The sequence below is a fragment of the Alosa alosa genome, chromosome 11 (assembly GCF_017589495.1).
Source record: "Alosa alosa isolate M-15738 ecotype Scorff River chromosome 11, AALO_Geno_1.1, whole genome shotgun sequence".
NCBI lineage: Eukaryota > Metazoa > Chordata > Actinopteri > Clupeiformes > Clupeidae > Alosa > Alosa alosa.
In genome coordinates this window covers 29,746,902-29,769,478 of record NC_063199.1, presented here as the reverse complement: position 1 = coordinate 29,769,478, position 22,577 = coordinate 29,746,902, and the positions used below count along the sequence as shown (strand labels likewise).

Sequence of the window (22,577 nt, the reverse complement as noted above, 5' to 3'; positions counted from 1 at the left end):
CATTTTTGTGACTTGCATCAACGCCTGAGTGTGTTACCAGAGTATCATACTGTCATGGCAACAAAACGAAACAAAACAATAATTTATAAAAAGGAAAAATGTAGCCTATATGCCTTGTTTGCTCTACCCTAGTGGGTGTAGTAAAGGAGAAAATCACCAAAAAACAGCCTGATACAGGATGCAAAAAAATTATAATAACTATGAGAATGACCATGACAATGATGGCCCCGAAGATGTTTCATTCCAACAAATCCGGTCCACATGAATCTGACACCCCTGTCCTGCTTCAACGGCGGCCTTCGAGGGAGAAACAGTGAGGGGTTATGCACACAATACATTTTAGTAGGTACAAATAGTACAAATAGTGCTAACCAGTGGGCCACGGCTGCCCACTTTTACATGTTGTCTTTAAATACATACCAGGCTGTCACAAAATCATCACTACATTTATGGTAATTTAGTAATATATATATATATATATATATATATATATATATATATATATATATATATAAAATAGATAATGTACATGGCTGAACCAAATGACATTGTTTCAAAACAGCTTTGGGGCTGTTCTGGTGCAGCAAACTACACGTAATCACAGCCATGAAACTAAGAAAAATCACATTATATGGGAGTACACGAAATGTCTAGTTTGACTTTGTAAGTTTATGCACTAGGGAGAACCTATTTGCCAGCGACCCAGCCATCTGCTGAGAGGCTAGCTGGAGAGGACACAGACTGGCTGGAGCGGAGCTGAAGAATGCTGGAATAGAGGGGCTTGCTAGACTTCAGAGACTGCGTGGATGGATGAGGAGGCTAGCAGTCTACAGTGTTTACTTTCTCTCGCTTTCTCTCTCTCTCAAGCTCTCTCTTTCCCTACTGGATGCCATCTCGCCATCAGGCGTGACTCTTACAGACTTCATCTGAGCTATGGCTCATTGGCTTTGTGCCAAGTTCGAAGGGGGTGGTGGGGTAATAGATGTGTGCACAATCTCTCGTTATTACTGTGCTAATGAGAACAACTGGAGGGAGGCCATGAATGTGCCTGTAACTTTTCCATAGCTTACGGTAACAACAGATACCCTTCTCCTAATGCCTGGGATAATGAAAATGATCTGTTATCACAGACAGTGCCAGGAAGTCTCGTTGAAAAAAAAAAAACATTAGCTAAATGTAGTTAGCTCTTAGAGATAACAAATAAGAGTGCTTCATCAGGAGATTTCCCTGTGGAGCTTCCTGGCACATGGCGGGTGCGAGCTTCAACAGGGTGGACGAGCTATGCTTTAGCTCCATCCATCTTAATTTCAACAAACTAAACTTGCAGGCTCGCGCGCCCTGGAGTTCCAACAGTATTGCCTCCGATATAGCCGTTATTGCATTTCCTGAATCACATTTAGACTCCGTGAATAATTCAGCAGTCACAATGAAATCTAATTTCCCACCAATTTAAGCGTTCCCGTACCTGGGCACACGAGATACCCCTCTAGGAAGACCTTCCCTTGCCACGCCAGGGAATGCGCAATCTTGGCCACCCAGGCCGCAGCCAGACAGCACGTCTTGGGGCAGCGTGACCTTTGATGACATTAGAAGGATAGTGCTGTGCCACAGTGACTCATCTGACTCATTTAATCTGACCACCAGACCAGGTCCTTTGCTCCGAGAGAGAGAGAGAGAGAGAGAGAGAGAGAGAGAGAGAGAGATGCAACACCGTCTTCTATCTATTCCCTTCACTATATTCCCATAGCATAGTTATTTAATTAGGGCAGACACCACACAGTCCATGTTATTATGCAAAACACACATTCAGAGGCATTTTTTAGCCTTCTAACACATTTTATCTAAGACTTTGTACTTCCAACATCTCTAGTCACTGATATATTTAGTTGATTTATCTGCAACGGAGGTTTTTAAACTTACCCCAGGCGAACAAAGGTCGTGAAATAGCTTTTCTACACTCCGCCACTGCGCTCTCTTCTCGGTTGACCGAGAGGCATCTCAGGGACGCGTGGCGGTGACAGCTCAAAGCATGGAGCAGATGAATCGCGCACAGGGAGAAAATAACACGAATCCTGCGTTGAGCGCACTAACTAGGCTAATCTTGTCGTCTTTGTAAGACTTGATCCGATTGAAAGAGGAGCCACCTTGGCAAGAACGCGTGAAGAAACGTGAACTGATTAAGTAAGGCAGTGCATCTACAGACAGATTGCCAGGTGACAATGCTCTAATACACATTAATTAACACCAGCGTCTTCTATCTTGCGATTGCTCATAAAACGCAGCTCAACAAAACGCCAGTGAGCAAACATGCTGTTGTTAACACCCAGAAAGTTGAAACACAAACGCAACCTCTGAAACCTAGCTGACCAAAATAACGGTAAATGTTTACCACACACCACATAACCTAGATCTCACCAACTCTTCCGCATATACTTCTACTTCTTCTTAATTTCTGTCTCCCCAGCAAAGAAGTTGCAAAGTAAGAAAGTGTTGATGTTCTCAGTATAGGAGCACAATAGCCTACATTAACGCTAACCTTCCTGACAAAAGAAAGTTTGATCTAGTAGCCCCGTCGCCTAATATACCTTAACGCGAGTAGGGGGTCTTGATCTAGCGTGCAACTAACTGCAGACAATTCTGCATCTAAAATGTGATCTAGCTAGACGGCATTTTAGCTGATACCCGATTTCTATAGTTACCTTGATTTTCCTCGTCGGAGAACGTTTGTCCTCCTTGTACACGAGTCGCGACTGCCCCTGGGCTCCCCTACGAGCAGAGGCGTTGACAGTTCAGTAACAAGGATGTCATGTCCAGTTATATCTCGGAAGAATGAATCTTCAGCAAATGTAGGCTATCATATTTCAGACGGTGCTCCAGCCTCTCTTCCAGTGTGGTTCCCAACGTTCACTTGACAGTTCGTGTGAGGCTAGGAATGATGATGAGGATGAGACCGCTAGTTCGCATGCATTCCTGGGGATCCACTGGACCCCCAACAACAACAACCACCTACAACACTCCAACAACAGCTCACATCACTAATAGAGGTTGTGACAAACTTTCGACAGTTGTGTCATTCAGGCCCATACTTACTCGTTACTACAGACCCCCCTTTGCTGCAAGGGGCTAGCATGAGTTTCAATTGTTCAACTAATTTCTGGTCCTAACGTTTACAGACAAGCCCCAATGATACGTCCCCCCTCACGATGTGTAGTAATTATGGTCTGCACTCTGCAAATCCCAGGAAGTACGTCACAGTGCAATCATAGGTTAAGGAAAAAACAAAACTCAATCCCACGAATAGTTGATCATTGCTGCCATCTCGAGGATTTTGATGGGAAAGCATCTAATTGAATAATAATAGTATAATATAATAATATAATATTATAACAGTATGCTTGCTACTAAAGATGACTAATATGCTGACAACTGTATAGACCTACTCTTTGTAGCCATATATATTAACAGATGTTTTTTATTTTTTATTTATTTAAATGTCTCAACTTCACATCAGGCCAGTGGGTGCTTCTTTAAACATGTCAAACTGTATGTGTCAAACCTATTAGTTCTAATAAAAAAGGACATCAGTGTAGGGGGATAAAAGAGTACAAATAGCAAAATAGTAGAGCAGGAAGAACTCACACAGAGAACAAAAAGAATGGTTTGGAGTTAAGTCTTACATTTGAATATGTATCATTCTTTTTAGAGCTACATATTAAGGACTGCTAACAAAATGTGAAATTATTTCATAGGATCCATGACTTCAACTGAGGTGATTTCTTTCAGCTTTGCAGAACTGTCTATCCAGTGAGTGGAATCGCCTGTATATAGCCTAGCCTGCATAATAACCTAAGCTTTAATACTATAATGATAAAGAAAAAAGAATAAAAAATTAATAACATAATATAGGCCTAGTACTAAAATAACATCATAGCTTGTATGATTGTAGCCTACTTGGACCAAGTTACATGACAATACCAATTCACTTTACACATGCACATCAGCACATTTTTTTTGTTTTTTTCCATTTTTCATTTTTGTTCCTTTTGTTCTGTAATGTACACACTGCACTGTCACTGGAGTCAGAAGAGGAAACATTTCAACATAGGCTATGGTCCCTTGTATAGGCCCAATTTGTATGTGACATTTAATTTGATTTTTAATATGTGACATTTGATTTTTTTATTTTTAAACAAGTTATAAAGTGGACAGTGTGCACTCAATGTGGACAGTGCATCAATGTGGTGATTTTGTGTAAAATGGTCTTTAGTTAGTAGTTTGGTAATTAGTAATTTCCCTTCCACTCTAAAGGCCTATAAGCAGAGGCTATTTATAGCAGATTTTTTTTTTAGTTTAGGCTATTTAGTTTCCCCAATAGGTAGACCAGGGTTTCCAGCTGTAGGCCTATCGACCCTTCATACAAATTAACCAGCACAGAATGACTCCTACAGTTTGGTCGCTAGAGGGGGCAATTGTACTGAAGTTTGAGCTGTCTTTTAGTCAGCCAGATAGACCAATGCGAGAAACAGGCAGACTTGCAAGCCCGCTTTCAGCTAATACGCTAGCACGGACCAAAGTTATCCCGGAATAACGGCAGCACGCATGTGCCGTCAACCCGGATGTAGAAGTATATCCATTCTTCCGACCTCTGTTTATGATTTCACGTTATACATTTCAATATGAACACAGTGATTTCTTTTTCACCCTAAATAGTTAGACAGGTCTGGTCCGGGTCAAGATTCGAAGAGACAGCTGTGTCACAGATCATCAGGTGACGGTCAGGCGTCTGCTGATGAAATGAGTTAGCCTAGTTTAAACTCACTATTTGTAACGGTTTAGTTAGGCTACTATATGGAGACATAGTTTATGTTACCATGGGTGCCAATTTTTCCGAGAAATGTCTAACACATGTGTTATCAGCTGTTTTAACATTTTATTTAGTTGTCTATTTAGCTGATTTTAGTAAGGAATAGTGTGTGATGCAACCGCCTGTTAAATTCACGTCCAGAACGTAAACATTGCGTTAGAAGGAAGTATGGCAGTCCTCTAATCAACTAGGTAGGTAGCCTACAACCTGTCAGATTGCGATTATAGATATGGATTTTCGAGGTAAAAAGTATGAACGTGGGAGCAACTGGTCTGACCCGGAGGTGGCCGAGTTGTTGCAGCTTTGGTCGGACGAGTCAGTCCAGATTGAGTTGGAGAGCTGTCTGCGGAACCAGCACGTATTCAATCGTATTGCAGAGGTTTTGCACGGGAAAGGAATTTTCCGGACGGGGGATCAATGCAGGGAGAAAATTAAAAAGATGAAACTGGAATATCGTCGCATTAAAGAAAACCAAAAGAGAACTATTAGGGGCGGAAGAACCTGGAAGTTCTATGAAGTCATGGACCGTGTCTTGACGAACCGACCATCCTTGTCCTACTCTTCAGGAGGAGGTGGTGGCATCATGGCTCATCAGCTTTTGCCAGCAGCAGGTTACTCAGCAGACACGTACCTCCACGGCCTGCCGACAGCAGCCTTCGGATCTTCAACATCAGCTTCTTATTTGTTTAGTCACCCCCCTAAGCCTGGTGACTTGCTGGAGATCAAAAGCGAAGACGTCAACTCTGAGGACGGACTTCTGAGTTCAGGAGGCCCTGCGGAACTTTTGTATCACATAGGGTCAGGTGACGAGCCAGATGCTGACAGTAAATCACTGGGAGCCGACATTGAGGACCCAGGGGAGGCGGGAAGAGCGGAAGGTGCGACTGACGCGCGGCTGTCCCCTTCAGGTGAGCTCGTGCTCAATGGATTATCACCCATTTAGGCTTCTAAGATCACAGGTTTGCACCCTATGGTTTGCACGTCAGGTAGGTAAGCTAGATATGTATTTTGAATTTGGTTTGAGCAAGGTTTTGTTGATTGGACTTGCTAATTGAATCAGTTATTCTTTGTAAAATGAAAGGAGGAGAGTAGGAAATCCATTAGCCTGCGATACAATACTTTCTTAGAGACAGTAGGCTATGTGAAACTTCATCTGTCAAATGTCACTTAGTACAGTTATTTTAACAGCTTACTGTCAACCAGATTAGAAATTCTTGTCAGGGACTCAGGGATATTGAAAACAGTTTTTGACTTGTAGCTGGGCAGCAATAATGACCCTGACTGACTTTGGTTCTCACCAGAATTCAAGGGGAGATGGCCCTAGACCAGTGTTTCTCAAACTTTTTCAGACCTGACCAAGGACCACTTAACCAATAAAAAAGCCTCATGGACCACCTAGCTAAAAAAAAGTAGACCTACTTCAACAGTATATTACACAATAGGCCTACTCACTGAACCACCTTGCTTATTGTGTCAGAATTCATATGATTCAAACTGGCATAGCTTACATAGGCAGTGTTGCAGAACTGTTTGGATTTACATAGGCCTACAAGTTGGTCCAATATTGCAAGCAACTCTATAATATAATAATATTATTATAGGCTATTTTACTGTGTTTTTGGGGCTCTCGTCTGCAGGCATGAGTGATCAGAACATGGCCGGTTCGTCAGGCACAGGCATGTCTGTGCGAGATGGTGGCGGCGGGGGTGAAGATAGGCCCAGATCACATGATCAAGGTGGCCAGAAAGGCCCAAGCTTTGCACGTCAGCGAAAGCGTCGGTGTGTGGGCCGGGGGACGTGTGGTGGCGGTGGGAGCCGTCGTGCCGTGGACAAGGCTCTGCTGAGCTTCCTCACCTGGCAGCGGGAGGCTGAGGAGCGCCTGCTCTCCCTGGAGGAGGCGCGTCTGGAGCGGGAGGCACAGGCCGAGGAGCGGCGGCAGCGTCTGGACGAGCGTCGCGCCGAGCAGGAGCGCCAGCACGAATTGCGTCTCCTCTCACTCTTTGCCGGGGCCCTGACGGGGGTTGCAGGGGGGCGAACAGAGGGTCGCTCCACCACTGTGGCAACCCCCTCTCAGGCATCCACCCCTCCCCCCCTTGAGCGTCTCTCTACTCCTGCTGCCCCTGTCTCCTCCACTCCCGCATCCTGCTCAGTTAGGGGACCTGATGCCCCTGGTCACAGCATCTTCCTTTCTCGCCGTGGCAACCGCATCCGCCAGCACCAGGGCATCCTGCAGGAAGGCTTCACTCAGTATCATGCAGACAAATACAGTCAGGAAAACCCCAATGTAAGTGCCTACTTCCTGGCCACCCTCTCATCTGAACATGGCTGTGTGGTGTGTGGTATGTGGTGTGTGTGTGTGTGCGGGCGCGTTTGTTTGTTTGTGTGTGTGTGTGTGTGTGTGTGTGTGTATGTGTGTGTGTGTGTATGTGTGTGTATGCGTGTTCATGTCCTTCCAGCTCTCACTTACTATGCATCTCTGTTTCAGGGCATCATAAACATGGGTACCAGTGAGAACAAACTGTGCTATGACCTGCTTCACCAACGGGTGTGTAGGCATGTGTGTGTGTTCTTTTTTAGGCATGTGTGTAGCTATAAAGCACCAGTTATTTAGATTAAGACTGTACATACAGTACATGGTTTCCCGGGGGATTTATGCTGTAATGAAACTACAAATGAGACCTATGTGAACTGATAATTGGTAGTCCGCAAACAGCTTAGTTGGAATTTATCGTTGTACACTCAACCTGCCTGGCTTGTTACTTTGAAAGAAACACTGGGACTCATGTATGTCTTAAATTGAGTTCATAATGGTCTTAAAAAGTCTTTACATTTAACATTTCAAAACCTACAGAAACTGTATACAGAGTAAACATTATGGACATAATTAACATCATACAATCATTGAAAGTAGTTCGCCAAACTATCCCACCGTTAGCACACCAAATACAGATAGACACATTCAGTAGCGTTAATAGCCAAACCCCATGTTTAAATCCCACCTCTGTGTGTGTTACAGTTAAGCCAGCCTGACATGATCCGCCTCGGGCCTTCCCTGCTGCAGTATCCTGACTGGAAAGGCCACCCATTGTAAGGAAGCTCTCCTGTTGCGTTACTGCTTCTGTGACACGGGGAAATGTTTCAAGTTTTTGGGAACCCTTTGTTCTGTGGAGAATCTAAATTAACCTATGAGGCTCTCAAGTATTCACTTTGTTACAGTATTGTAATCGGGTCTGTTTGTCCGTCTCTGTCTGTCCATCCATCCATCTCTGTGTGTGTCTCCACTCATATTCAGTAGCTTAAAAAATACTTGTCTCATTTACTTCAAATTTGCTCACAAGATAAAGGGTAACCATATCCCAGTGTATCTCCTACATGGTCATCCAGATACAGGATGCACTCACATTACTGCTCTTGATAAATATTTGATATTTCCATAACTCTTCATTAGTTGTGGAGGGAGCATGAGTGAGTGCTGACTTGAGCATTGAATATTATACATATAGACTACGTGCTCCAGCATAGTAGCCTGGAAATCCAGACCCAAATCTAGAAAGATTTAAGGGTCTGGCTATGAGCAATGAAATTGGCCCAACTCGAGGGGTGGCACCAAGCATGCATTTGAAAATATCACTGCACGCAATTGGATAACACCACGACCAATGTTTACTGACTGATTCAGGGCTTCGACGTTGCAGCGCTGTCGTCATCTGTTTAGCTCGCCTCTGGCACGCCTATATCAGATACACCAATGTGATTGGTGCAGTTCGGTTCCTTGAGCATAGGTAATGAGCATCATTACTCATTGCCAGAGTGAATCGCTGTCTGTTTCTGTACTTAATTATTATGCGAGGTCAGGTCATCACTAAACATTTGTCAAGAAAAGTCCATTCCATTTGTCAAATGGACTGTTAAAATGGCACTTCTAGGTGTATTGAAAAGACTCAACTGAGCTAAAGGGCTAAATGAAATGAATAACACATTAATACTTCCCTCTGTGTTTAACCTGGGAAACAGAAGCAGATTATGTAGTTTATAATTTTCAGGGCTGATCTCAGGATTAGACTTCTTCTGAGATGAGATAAAAATGTCCCATTTTATAGAAATTACCCGACTTTACAGGAAACCCTCCATTTCCTCATTCAAAGCTGAAACCCTGTTTAAGACAATGATTATAATACCGTACTGTTCTTTCCCCTTTTTGAAGCATCCGTGGAGAAGTAGCCCGTTTCCTGACGCAATACTGTCGCTCAGTGAATCCCCTGAAGCCTGAGAACGTAAGTCCCCACAGCCTCCCTTCCCTCCTTTACACTCTCAGTGTTGTCTTCACTCCTCTTTTTGTCTACTCATCTCTGTACTGCCTGATAAAACTGTGGTGATTAGAGTGGAACCGAAACGGGGGTCCAGAGACAGATCACTGGAGTACACTCTGAGGAGATCCGAGCTACTGCTAATGCCTTTTAATCAGGCATGACCAATCAAGCCATGATTAATTAGCATCAGGCAGATAATTTTGCGGCCATTCATTTCCATTAATTTGGAGAATCATTTGTATTACTCAATGGCTGTCTGATTTTTTACCCACTAGTGATTTTGCAACTGATGATATTGCTCCTTTTAATCAAACATTTCGGCAAGCTGTTCTACTTTCTTTAACACCACACACACACACACACACACACACACACACACACACACACACACACACACACACACCTGCTTTCCTAAGAAATATGTCTAACTGATGGCAGTCCAGGGATGAGTTTTGGCATAGACTGCCCATTGTCCTTGAAGTGCTGTAACACTTTAACCGGTTGTGGGCACTCACTATTGGTTTTGAGATGTAGCTTGACCGTGACACATGAGTGATGGTTCAGTGATGGCTTTGGAAAGCCCTCTTGGTTGTGTTGTATGTGTGTTGATTTGACACCGGACACAAGGTTACTTTTTCAGTGCCCTGATGTTATTTCACATATGCCTTCCACCTGTACTAATGCAACACCTGCATGTGTGTGTGTTTGTGTTTGTGTGTGTTTGTGTTTTATGCCTCAGGTGGTGGTGATGAATGGCTGTGGTTCGCTCTTCTCTGCCATTGCAGCCGTGCTTTGTGACCCTGAAGGTTAACTGCATATGTCTTTCTGTCTGTGTTTGTGTGTGTGTGTGTGTGTGCGTGCATGCACGTGTGATGTCTGTTTTTGCAAAAGCGCACAGACCCCAGACCACAGAAGGTAATCTCTGATACTCATATAATATCACGCTTCCAGACACACATTTCCAGTAGAATCAACTGTAAAGGTGCAGTAGGAGAGACAGCATGACTTCACCTAAAGATCCACCACCTGCTCTAACTACTAGCCAAGGAAATAGTTAGGGTTAAGTATCCTTTCAGGCTGCCAGGAGATGGCGTTGGTCATCCCATCTTACGTGGACCACACTGAATCAGACTGATTTGTGCCAACCTGGCAGTCTGGAGCAGATAGCTAGTGACCCAGCCATGCAGAACAGTGAAACACTGCAAAGTCATAATATTCCCTTTTATTGCTAAACACATAATCACACACAGATATAGGCAGGGAAAGTACAGGAACAGAATGAAATAACAACAGTCATCTCGTATGTGGAAGAACACATAACAGGAAACATCAGGACATAAACCACTTATGAATATAAAAATCATAAGTTTCAATTCCAATTCTCTCGATGTGTATATTTGGTTTCTGTATGTTTGAGTGTGTGTCTTTCTGTGTGAATATGTGTATTATTTAACACTGGAAATCACAACACCTAAATTGCGAAATAAACGTAATGGATACATGTGAATTTCGAACCTCTGAAATATCGCAGAAGTTTAGATGCTCGCATGATGTAGTTTTTCAGATGTGTCGATATAGGCTAGTAGCCTGGCCTTGGCCTGTCTACGTACTTCCGGTCGATTTCTTTTCCCTACAGTACTGCGAAGTCAGAGAGTCTGGTTTCCAGGCTAATAGGCTAGCACTTTGTTCAAAAAAGTGAAATGAAAACTCATTTTTGTTTTTGCATTTACTGTATGTGAGTCATCCATTTAGGTCACATGACATTCAAAAGATGGCAAGTTTTGTTGGATCTGAAGAAGGGACAATTATTTTTGTAGTTGGTTTGAGGTAAAGTCTACACCAAGCAGTAAAAAAAGTGCAAGCATTTATAATGATAATTCTGCTGTGCTCTCCCAGTGTTGTCATACTTCATTGCTGCCAAATAGCCTAAAGAATTTAGGGCTCTATTATAGCAATTGGAAACGCATGGTCATAGACGCAAAGTTTAAGGTGTTGAAGGGCGTGATTTTGTGATCAGAGACCGGCGCATTGTTCAAAAAGATTCTTCTTCTGTTCTTAATCAGGCATGGGTGTGTTTTGGGCGTAACATCCTTTAAACCAATGAGAGGGACTCTTGAATTTCTCCTTGGGGATCAATAAAGTATCTATCTGTCATTCACTTTAACAGCAAGCAGTGCAACTTCACACAAGCGCGGCATTTTGACAGCCAGCGCATTTGAAGGAATCTGCAAGCACGTGAGACTGTGTATGGAACACAAGGATTCCACTAAACCTTGCTTTACTAAAACCTGTTTGTGACTAGCAGAGTATAGCCTACATGCATCTGCACGTGCCTATTATTAGAAGTCAAAGTGACACTTCACCGTGGCCTCGTAGTCAACAACAAAACAGTTCTACACAGTTATTTACTTTCACCATTGACTGACAAGGGAATACCATTGAAAACATAGCCTGAAAAAAGCAACACTCACCACACAATAATGCTCGAATGACTGAATAAAAATCATAAGGATATTTTTCCTGCAGAGTAGTTGCTTTGGACTGGTTGCTCCCTTCACATTTTGGGAGATCCGTTATCACAATTATCTGGAAGGACTATCGTGATCAAATAAAACCCATATTTCGCAATTCATGTTTTTTTTTGTCTTGTTGAAAATGTGGGTTTGAGCTTTGCTTGAAGCTGTAATTGAAACCCAATCATAGATACCATCTATATACTCACTCTGTGTGTGTGATTGGAAGCGGTGCCTGATAATGGATGTTGTGTATCTCTGTGTGTGCATATCTGTATTTTTGTGTGAATGCATTCAGTGTGATCTCACATCTGTATGTGTGTGTGTGTGTGTGTGTTTGTCACAGATGCGATTCTTATCCCCACACCTTTCTACGGGTGCATCACTGAAGATGTGCATCTCTACAGTAGCGTGCGGCTCGTTCATGCACACCTGAGCGCTCAGGTACAGCACCACTCCCCTGCTAATGCTCAACCTACACATTTACACACATACCAACATCAAATAATGTTATAAAAGCATGATGTGGTGCAGAATTGTGATTTTTATGAAAATGGTGATTTTGAGTTTTCAATTGTGTTTTATAAAAAGTGCACTTTGGTTAATTGTCAGTCGACAATGTGAAGTAGAAAAAGATGGGTGCACGTCAGTCTCTCTCTCTCTCTCTCTCTCTCTCTCTCTCTCTCTCTCTCTATCCAGTTTCAGAAAATAGTCAGACTTTACAGGAAAACCATACTCTACAAAAATATAGATACCTTATTCATCAGCATGGGTCTACCAAACAGGTTGTTCTTTGTGTGTATTTTGTGCTGTGGTGGACCTAAGATTGTTTACTCAGCATGTTTCATGAAAAAAGCTTTGCTTTATGAATGAGCAAAACTTGTTTTATTTATATGAATATATACAGATGTTGTGTATGTGATGTTTCTGTTTCACAGTATTTTTGGAGATACACAGAATAGCAACAGTTTGTATGAAGTAGTATAACCTGTTTACATTCAGACATTTTAGGGATTTTCCTGTGTGTATATATTTGCTCAGAACGAAAATCTCCCTCTCTCTCTCTCTCTCTCTCTCTCTCTCTCTCTTTCTTTTCTCTCTTTCTTTCTTTCTCTCTCTTTCCCCTTCTCTCTGTGTATTTGTGTGTGTGTGTGTGTGTTTGGTTGTGTGTGTTTATGCAGCCGAGTGGCAGAGCCAACAGACCATTTCACTTGAGTGTTGATATTCTGGAATCTGCACTTTTAAAAGCAAAGAAAGAGGTATGTTTCATGCATGTACATACACACACTCTCTCCATGTTTACATGTACACACATACACTCACATACATTCACATGCACACACACACACTCACACTCTCTTCCTTTGCTCCTGGGAATCTACCATGTTTAGGGTGTGAATGTTAGAGGGGTCATACTGGTAAATCCCCATAATCCACTGGGAGAAATGTACTCTTCGGAGGAGATGACTGACTTCCTGGAGTTTGCTAAAAGGTGAGTCACGATTAATTCAGTCCCCCCTAGTGAATTTAAGCCTCAATCTTTTTCAAACTCCTCAGCAGTATTTCACTTCCCCTTGAAAGGAAATCAATTCTGCTAGATGAAGTAAACTTCCTCTGATTTATATAAGAGAGTAAGTTTGTGCTTGGTGCACAGCAAACTCTAATTGGCTACATATAGAACATACAGGTTTTACACTGCTTGGCATTTTTATTGCAGTTATAACTGGCATTGTTATCTTTATTATACAGTCTCTAAGGTACCACCAGACAAAAGGTGTGTTTGCCAATCTGTTGTGATCAGAAATATCAGCTTCGATTGAAATTCTGAACTGTTTTTTTTTTTATCACTTTCTTCTATCCCCTCTCCTGCTTCAGACACGAGCTCCACGTCATTGTGGACGAGGTCTACATGCTGACAGTGTTTGATGAGGCAGTGACCTTCCACAGCGTCCTCAGTCTGGACAGGCAAGAACCCTGCCCCCCCCCACACACACACACACACACACACACACACACACACACATTTTACTTCTTTATTTGTGTCCAGAATATGTATTACAGAAGGACACAAATTTAACAGGTGCAATAATTGCTCAGACAATAACAAAGCAGCAGCCAACAGATGTTATGGATACACACACCACCTCCTTCTCCAACTTCCAATAACGGATGTAACTGACACACACACACACACACACACACATACCTTACCACCATCCCCATAGCAATAGTTGTGCTTGGCCTATACTCTACATATAATGGGGGGGCATAATTGGCACTGTTCTCTGTTCTTCTCTCATTTTTGACTGTATCAGCTCTCTCATCTTACATCACAGAGATGTGTGTGTTTTGTTTTGACAACCAGTCGGCTCATTTGGCGGAAGCCACGTTGAACTCAGCAGCATGAGGTTTCAGTGGTTTCTTATTATCTTGCAGCTGCGCATAGACTACTGGTAGAGTTTCTCCTTGGGGATCAATAAAGTATCTATCTATCTATCTATCTATCTGTCATTCACTTTAACAGCAAGCACTGCAACTTCAAACAAGCGCGGCATTTTGACAGCCAGCGCATTTGAAGGAATCTGCAAGCACGTGAGACCGTGTATGGAACACAAGGATTCCACTAAACCTTGCTTTACTAAAACCTGTTTGTGACTAGCAAGTATAGCCTACTGGAGACTTTGCTTTTCAGTGGGACGCAAAGATGCGTCTTCTTTTGTTTAACAGAAGCAGTCCACATGCAAAGTCAGCAAAACAAAACAAAAAATGTTTTGCCTCCACCGGATCATATGCTTCTTAGAACAGGCGATTAGATCCTCATAGCTAGATTTTTATTCTCACATCTCCATATCTTCCGTCTCGATGTAGGCTTACTTCCCCATCTGTGTCACATCACTGCAGTGTCCCGATTTAGGCTCAGGACTGAAACACGGCCATAAATGGTGGTGTGCTAGCCGGAGCTCAAGTTCTGGGCTTGTGTGTGTTTAAAGTGTGATGAATAGGGTCTGATCTCTGGATTCCAGGCACACCAAGGCCACTGTCAGGGCTGTTGTCATGAAAGATACGATAAACTAAAAGCCATGGGAAGGTTTGTTTGTGTGTGTGTATCTAGACACAGTGACATTCACTGTATTTTTGATTTTGTGTGTACTAAATTATAAATAACGGTTACATTTAAAGAAGCTTATTTTCTCCACTTCTTTGGAATGTTGAGATTTGACACATTGGCAAAAACTGTTGAAAGGATCCTTGAATGGATATTGACAAAGCCTTTTATTCACTAAATGACCATTGTGTTCTATTTCTACAAGTAAAAAACAAATGTAATAAGTAATGTAAGACAGTAACTACTATGTAATTTATGGATTTTTTTAAAATGTAATACATGCATGTGTGAAATGCATTGTGCCACTTTGGAAAAGCACATTTATAGTAAGAAGTTACTTCCACCTGCCATTCCTACAAAAATACTACCACGCCTCATCCTTACAAAGTTACTTCCTTCCCTCAGCCTCTAGCCTGGGTGTTCCCATGCTGCCTTGCGCACAATTTGATTCACGCTGCTAAGGCAGCCTGGAGACCATGGAGCAAATTTTCGCCTGAGATAGGGAACCAATCACAGAACAGGGGGGAAAGCAAGACGATGATGAGCTATGCACAGACGCATTTAATAGACATCCGTGGCACCCAATAGCCTAAACGGATCTGGGCATTTTTTTCAAATACGAGAAAATGAACGTTTGGTTCCCAGACCACGTCTCATTGAGACAAAGTTACTTCCTCCCCTCAACCTCATACAAGTGCAACAGGTATTACCCAACAACATTTTTTTTTTTAGGTGACATAGCTCTGGTGATCTGCCCATGGTTTTATGTATCTGGCAACGTAAAATGTGCTTTCTGTCTGCAGGTTGCCAGATCCTCAGAGGACCCATGTGCTGTGGGGGCTGAGTAAGGTGAGTCTCTGGGGCCGTGGTCTGGTGTCCGCTTCTTTGCTGTGTATACATGCAATGAGTCGATCAGTCTGTCAGTCAGGTGTATAGGCTCTATGCACGACTCCATTTTGAATTTGCTCGTACTGGCATATAAACTTCCTGTTTACATTAAAACATTGGCAAATATGGCTTTTTTCTAGTCATTGTCTTCGGGATCTTGTCTCACGGTAATGTAGACCGACTTTGTGAAAATGTTGTGTGCCACTCCCCCCAGCAAACGGGAAAAGGGTTTAAAATGTTCTTAACCTTAATCAATTAACTGATATTACTGAACAGGTTAGAAAAATGTAGCTATGTTATTCAACTAGCAATAGCATACTATATTAAAACTAACAGTCGTGCACAGAGCCCATTGCTGTAACATATTTTATGCTAGCCAGTGCCCGTCAAGGTGCATTGCATGTGTGTGGTCGCTAACAATTGAACAATTGATTATTTAAAGAATAAACAATTAAACAATTGCTTATTTAAAGAATAAACAATTGAATATTTAAAGAATATAAACTAGAGAAAGAAAAAATACAGTAATGGTGGCAGTAATTTCACCATGATGCGTACAATAACAATGCCTTTGACTGTGAATTATTTTTTAATTTTTTTTTTGTGGTTCAGGACTTTGCCATGGCTGGCATACGCGTTGGCACACTGTACTCCCAGAACAGGGACCTGGTGGAGGCACTGGACCAGCTGGGCTGCTTCCATGGGGTGCCAGGACCCGTCCAACACCAGGTGGCCCGTTTGCTACAGGACAAGGGTACATACATTTATATATTTACCGTAGCAAATGCTTTCATCCAAAGTAATGCAATTGCAGTACAGAAATACATTTTCAGTGACAGTCTGTGCATCTGTGGGTCAGGGGAAAGTGGTGGAGCTGAAACTCTGGTACTGTAAATTCAGTGAGTCAGGTTTGGTTTGGTTCATGTAGATCAGAAGACAGACAGAAACATCTGTACCACAATCTTAATTTCACAGAGTTCCACAGAATTGGATGCTTATCGACCAGCCAGACTTTCGGCCTTGGTCTGCAGTCCTCATTAGAGGTCAAAACCAACGCATATTTGTACACCCTAAACAGCGATGAATAATATTCTAAGGGTTACAGACCTGATACACGCAAAACAAATAAAATAGTCACAGCTCTAATACCATCTAAATCCTTACTGTATGCAAAAAATCCATCCCTTTCCTATGACTAATTTATCTCCCTTCCAAATCACACAGGATACAGTGATTTTTTTGTATTCTGCTTAGGACGAACTCAAGGACATCACTGTGTAAAGGAAAGCTTTGTTTAGGAATATTGAGGAAATATCCTCCGGCAGGCATGTGGTGGACACATGACTAAGATAGATAAACAACCCCCCTTCTACAGAGGGTGTAGGAGGGGGGTTGGAGGATTTAGAAAAGCCAGGCAAAGAGAGATAAGACTAGAAGCCATAATCCAAACCAGTACTGAAGTGGGTGATGGGTTATTTTGTGTTTTAACTGTAATAAAGAGAATGGTACGGTACATTCTGTTTTTACCAGATCATTTATTTTGCATCAACTATGGGTATAGTAGGTGTGAGCTTTGTGGGTGAGATTTTTATCGGTTGGTAGAGGTGTTGAGGTATGACTGTGTTGTGGTGGCGGGTTGTTTGTTGTTATGGATGACCAGGTTGTGGTAGATGTGTGCGGGTGTTGTCATCGATGGGATCCTTATAAGGTATAGATCTTTTCAAGAGAGTTCCATTATCAGCATCATAGTTGGCCCCACAAGGCTTCCGTTTTAATATTCCATATGTTATCTTAATGCAGAGGAAGTAGATTGGGAACCAAATAGAACGTTCAAGCATTGTTTTTGTTTTTATTGTTGAAAGGATACAAGGAGTCTATATAGTTGCAGGTTGGCAGGTCTGTAGGGCAGGTTTGTGTTGGCAGATTGCACATGTTCCTAAAGCTGCCGTGTGCCGTGTGTGTTCCTCTCAGGCTGGATCAGTGACGAGTTCCTGCCCACCTGCAGGAAGCGGCTGCGGGCAGCTCACGGCTTCCTGGCGGAGGAGCTGAGGAAAATGGACGTGCCCTACCTCCACCGGCCCGTCGGCTTCTTCATCTGGGCCGACTTCAGTAAGGTGAGACAGAGACCCACCCCAGGGCCACTACACTCCTGAGGTGGTTTATCTGAAATGGGCATCATAACACTTCCTATATGCAACGTTTTCATCTCACAGTGAGATTAAAGGGGAATGCCGGCCATTTTTCACATAGATCTGTTGGCTGCAACAATGCAAGCTAGGTAAAACCGATTGTTTTCGTTTTTTTTTTGTACCGACAGTACTCGGTGAATGGAGATTTATGTGAAAAATCGCCAAATTCTCCTTTAAGGGCTAAAATGTAAGGCAATTTGACAAAGATGGTCTAAAGACGGCATGCATTGTAGAATAAAAAGAAGCTTCTAAGTCTGTTAGAAATAAATAACTAAATGAAATGGACACCAGTACGCAGAGGAAATGTGTAAACCTGTGTCTATGTGTGTGTGTGTGTTAGTTCCTGAGTGAGGCCTCCTTCCCAGCAGAGCTGGAACTGTGGCGGAGGTTCCTGAGGCATCGTGTCGTACTTAGCTGTGGCCAGGCCTTCTCCTGCTCCAGCCCCGGATGGTTCCGGATCGTCTTCAGCGATGAGGAAAGTCGACTGCAACTCGGTCAGTTGAGTGTTTTTTTTCCGACACTTCCATTTCTCTTTTCTTGTAGTCTTTGTTTTTTTTTTTTTTCACTGTCTCTCTCTTTCTCATTCCACATCTATTTTTTTTTCTTTTGTTCTTTTGTTCTTTTTAGCTTTCTGTTTATCTATCTTTTTCACCTAGTTTCGTTTTTTCATTCCTCTCTGTGTCACTTTTCAGCCTGCCTCCCTGTTTTTCACTCTTCATTTTTTTGGTCTTTCTTCCTTTTTCTCTCACTCTTTTTGCTATTGCTCTCACTCTTTCTCTCCCTTTTCTTTTTATTTTCTCTTGCTCCTCAGTTCAATAAGTCTAGTCCCCCTCTGCCTTTCCCTCCTCGATTGTTTGCCACAGTCTTTGGCCTCATGTTCTCTTTACTTAGTCATTCTCTTTCAATTTTGAGTAATATTCTCTGATTACAGTGACATGCCTCTCTCTCTTGCTATCTCCCCCCTCTCTCTCTCTCTCTGCCTGGAAAGTGAAAAAATTATTTGCACTCAGGCCGAACTTCTATTTTTTTGTTCTTTTCCCTTTGAAACATGAACCATTTTCCCTGCAGAACTGGGAGTGTATTGTAGAGTGGAGTGCACAGAGCTTTCAGAATCCCCTTACCATCTCTCCCCTCTCCATGACCCTCTCCCTTCTCAAGTAAAGAATGTTGTAAATGGCATGTCATGATTTGTGATGCTGAAGTGTGTGTGTGTGTGTGTGTGTGTGTGTGTTTCCTTCAGGTATGCAGCGGATCAGACAGGCCCTGGAGGGGTTGAAGGAGTTGCACTCTCCTAACAACCTGGGGGAAGCGAAACAAGAGACCAGCATGAAGAATGAGAAAGACGCCAAAGACAGCAGCACCACGAGGGAGGCGTCTGGACCCACAGCCGCAGTGGAACCCAGCTCGGCCACCACCACTGACACTTTGTCCCTGGATGGCGAGGAGCTCGTGGTGCTGGACTGCCAGACCTCTCAGTCGGGTGTAAAACTGGACAGCCTCATCGGGGAGCTGCGGCAGCAGATCCGCTCCTCCGATTGGCTGGAGAAGAACACTCCGGAACTGACAGCCAGGGAGGACCCAGAGCTGTTTGAGGTGTTTAAAGATCTGCTGGACAGAGCCAGGAAGTAGAGCAACAGCAGCGGCCCTACGTCCTCACAGCAAGCTTCTCATGCCCACTGCTAGAACTCTCGGCACTACAGTATAAACAGGGTGTCTGTCAACCAAAGATTCTAGAACAGAGCTCTGTTCTAGAATCTTTGCTGTCAACTCTCTGTCTTTGTTAACAGATTTGTTAAAGAATCTGAAGCCACTTTTAAACAAATGTAAACAAATGTCATTGATTTTAGAACTGAAAGGGGCTGGTGGGAAATTGCCAACTTCATTTTGGCCTTCAGTCTAAAGTCTCTTTCTCTTTAAGTTCATTTACAATTTCTACCAATGTTAACTTTTCTTAACGTTTCTTGCCACTTGGCAGTCACTACAGTCATCGTTATGTCTTAAGTTTTGTTTATAGATTTCTAAACTATAAAAGAATGTTTTCTATGCAGATGTCAAATGTTGGACATTTGCTGGCTGGCACCTTCAACGTGTGTGTGTACGTTTTGACATCAGCATTTGTAATTATATTACAACCACACTAATGGATCTGCAATAAATAGCACATTCTGATGTTTCAGAAAGTGACAGCTTTAAATTCTTCGTCTAAGTAGGGTCTTATAATTTTACCATTAAAACATGAATATGCTCTACTGTCATTTAAGGATGAAAGTACAAAATCAAAAAGGGTCACACTCCAAAAACTTTTATTTTCTTTTATTCTCTTTACCCCTACCCCTTTCTTTTAATATTTTTTATTGTCTTTACCCCAAAAAATATTAAAAGAAAATAAAAGTTTTTGGAATGCGGCCATTTTTTATATTGTAGTTTTACAATAGGAAAGCACACCAGTTGTAGAAAAAGAGGGAGAGCACAGTGTTATTTGTGTACTAGGATGGAAGTACACCCAGACATACAAACAGACATAACTCTACAGTTATACATAGGAAGTTAAGAGAACCCCCATGTTGTAAGCAGATAGCTTTTTTTTTGGTTGAACAACTTTGGAATTGGATTCCAAATAATACCCAGAATGATCTTCAAAACCATCCTTGGGTGTTTAATATACCAGCTGGGATATTTATTCTATTGTTGATATTAACTTTGCACCAACAAATATGTTGTTAAGCACAGGCGCTGTGTCATAATCTGTGATGAACTAATGTTTTCGCTGGTTTCACTCGAGGTCTGTTTATCTACTCTGTATTGTATGCTGTAAAAGCAGGAAACAGGAAGTTGTTTTTTTTTTAAGTGGGGGGAGTGGAGGGGGCTTAGAGTGACAGGTTTCAGGTCTGCCTACGTAGTGGAGACTCCAAACGTAAGCAGGTGGGTTTCACCTCCTACCACTGTTTTATCCACCCTCACGATGACACATATTGGTCTTTGGTGGGCAGTTCCTGTACTGACGTAGCTGTGAAATAAACATCAGAATACTGCAGGACTGTTACTGGTGAACTAGAAAAGCAAGGCCATGCAGGCTATATCTATGTAGGCAACACAAAAACATACAGAAAGTTTCTGAATACTCTCCCTAAAGGACAGAATGGCAGTGTGTGTGTTGCAAAGGGAAAGAGCAGTGACCCCACCTGGTGTCTGTGTGTGTGTGTGTGTGTTGTTTAGCAGAGAGAGTGTGTGTGTGTGTGTGTGTGTAGCAGAGAGAGAGAGTGTGTGTGTGTGTGTGTGCCACTGACCCTGCTCAAGCAGCAGGTGCAGCCTCGACCACGGCCAGCGCTGACCAGCCTATAATTAAATCTATTCAGTTAATGATCTTGTTACACATCACAGTCTAAAAAAATCGGCTAACAAGTTATCCATTCGCACAAGAATAAACATGTTATGATGAAGACTCAGTGTATACACTTTACATGGAATCACTTAACAAATTAATCTGTGGACTCTGGAATACAGCACAAGAAATCCTCCACTGGAAAAAAATCTCGTTGATTGGACTCCTGTATTTGAATACTTTTCATTTTAGTCCCTTTTAACCCCACTAGCGTCTACTGTAACCCAGTTCTGCCCTCTTTCCAGTTGGGTGGCTCATACAGTGAGTATGTTTCTGTGTATGCTGGTCATACTCTCTCCATTTCTAACCACAATGGGTGTGGGACAGTGAATTTGCAACTCAGTTGTACGCTGAAGCTAGACAAACAGAGAGAGATATTCATATGTGTTCCTGATAATGAGTAATATCATGTTGAATTAATGTTCATCGGCTTTGTGAAAACTAAATCTAATGCCCAAGTGAAGACAAACATCTGAATAAGGAGAGTTCAGAATCTATTTATACAGCTGCAGTATTCTGCTGGGTTCAGCAAGGTGAAAAAAACAAACATTTCTGCTTGCGTACTTCTCTCTGGAATACTCTTGTGATTATATCAGTAATGTCAGTATGCTTGATGGTCTGTGAGAACTTGTTAACAGTAATCCCTCTGTTTTGTAAAATAATTCCCAAGAAGCCCATTTGGAATATAAACAGGAATTTGGGAACAAGAACAAGAATGTCATCTTGATTTTGTGTGAACCACAAACATGGTCAGCGACAAAATGTTTTTAACTCGGACATCTGAGCATTTAATTTAAAGTTCTGTTGTGTTATCACAGTGGAAGACTTATTTTACTTGTTTGTCACTTGTCATACAAAAAGAACTATGGAAATGTTAGAAATGTTAGAGTATTATAATAGGAATAGGCTACTATATTACAGAATTATTACTATATTAGTACTATATCACATTACTATATTACAGGATAGGCTAGAGGTATGAGTAAAATTATAGAGGTATTGCACTACAATAGAACTAGGCTACTATAGAAATATTATACCAAAGTTTTTTGTAAGGGTTAATTTATGAAGGTAGGCCTATCTCCATAAGAGGCCACTGTAAATACAGTAGGCTACCTGTGGATGTACACTTGGCCTACATTGTGCATATCAGCCTGGTTCTATGGACATAATGCTCTCAGGGATTGTTGTTCATGTGGTTTCCTCGTCTTCCTGACCTTGACACTAGCAAGAGCGCATCCTGAAAACAGAGGATACCTTTATTTTCAACTGAACCCTTGGGTCACCTCTCACTATGAGCACGAGTGTCACTTTCCACGAGTGGC

General features: G+C 42.3%; 2 protein-coding genes across 4 annotated transcripts in view; one reads left to right on the top strand and one right to left on the bottom strand.

Moving 5' to 3' along the window:
- furinb (furin (paired basic amino acid cleaving enzyme) b) overlaps positions 1-3,210 on the bottom strand; it is an 87,143-nt gene extending 83,933 nt beyond the window's left edge. The window contains exon 1 of one of the 3 annotated variants that reach the window (XM_048256480.1): positions 2,700-3,210. The gene's annotated coding sequence lies outside the window, so the exon portion shown is untranslated. The other 2 variants (XM_048256483.1, XM_048256481.1) reach the window with 2 other exon arrangements.
- A 1,376-nt stretch (positions 3,211-4,586) lies between these two features.
- accs (1-aminocyclopropane-1-carboxylate synthase homolog (Arabidopsis)(non-functional)) lies at positions 4,587-20,902 on the top strand. The gene is made up of 15 exons (XM_048256479.1): positions 4,587-5,772; positions 6,502-7,148; positions 7,350-7,409; positions 7,881-7,951; positions 9,069-9,138; positions 9,914-9,980; positions 12,034-12,131; positions 12,869-12,946; positions 13,079-13,179; positions 13,563-13,652; positions 15,597-15,642; positions 16,294-16,435; positions 17,653-17,795; positions 18,211-18,364; positions 19,111-20,902. The coding sequence occupies exons 1-15, from the start codon at positions 5,094-5,096 to the stop codon at positions 19,497-19,499; spliced, it is 2,835 nt and encodes a 944-aa protein (XP_048112436.1). The 5' UTR covers positions 4,587-5,093; the 3' UTR covers positions 19,500-20,902.
- Positions 20,903-22,577: the final 1,675 nt, after the last annotated feature.

Bases quoted from the DNA above. Each gene is read 5' to 3' on its own strand.
- accs (XM_048256479.1), top strand. From the start codon at position 5,094: ATGGATTTTCGAGGTAAAAAGTATGAACGTGGGAGCAACTGGTCTGAC. The intron at 7,410-7,880 runs GTGTGTAGGCAT...TGTGTGTTACAG, and splicing joins ATGACCTGCTTCACCAACGG to TTAAGCCAGCCTGACATGAT. The intron at 16,436-17,652 runs GTACATACATTT...TGTTCCTCTCAG, and splicing joins CCGTTTGCTACAGGACAAGG to GCTGGATCAGTGACGAGTTC.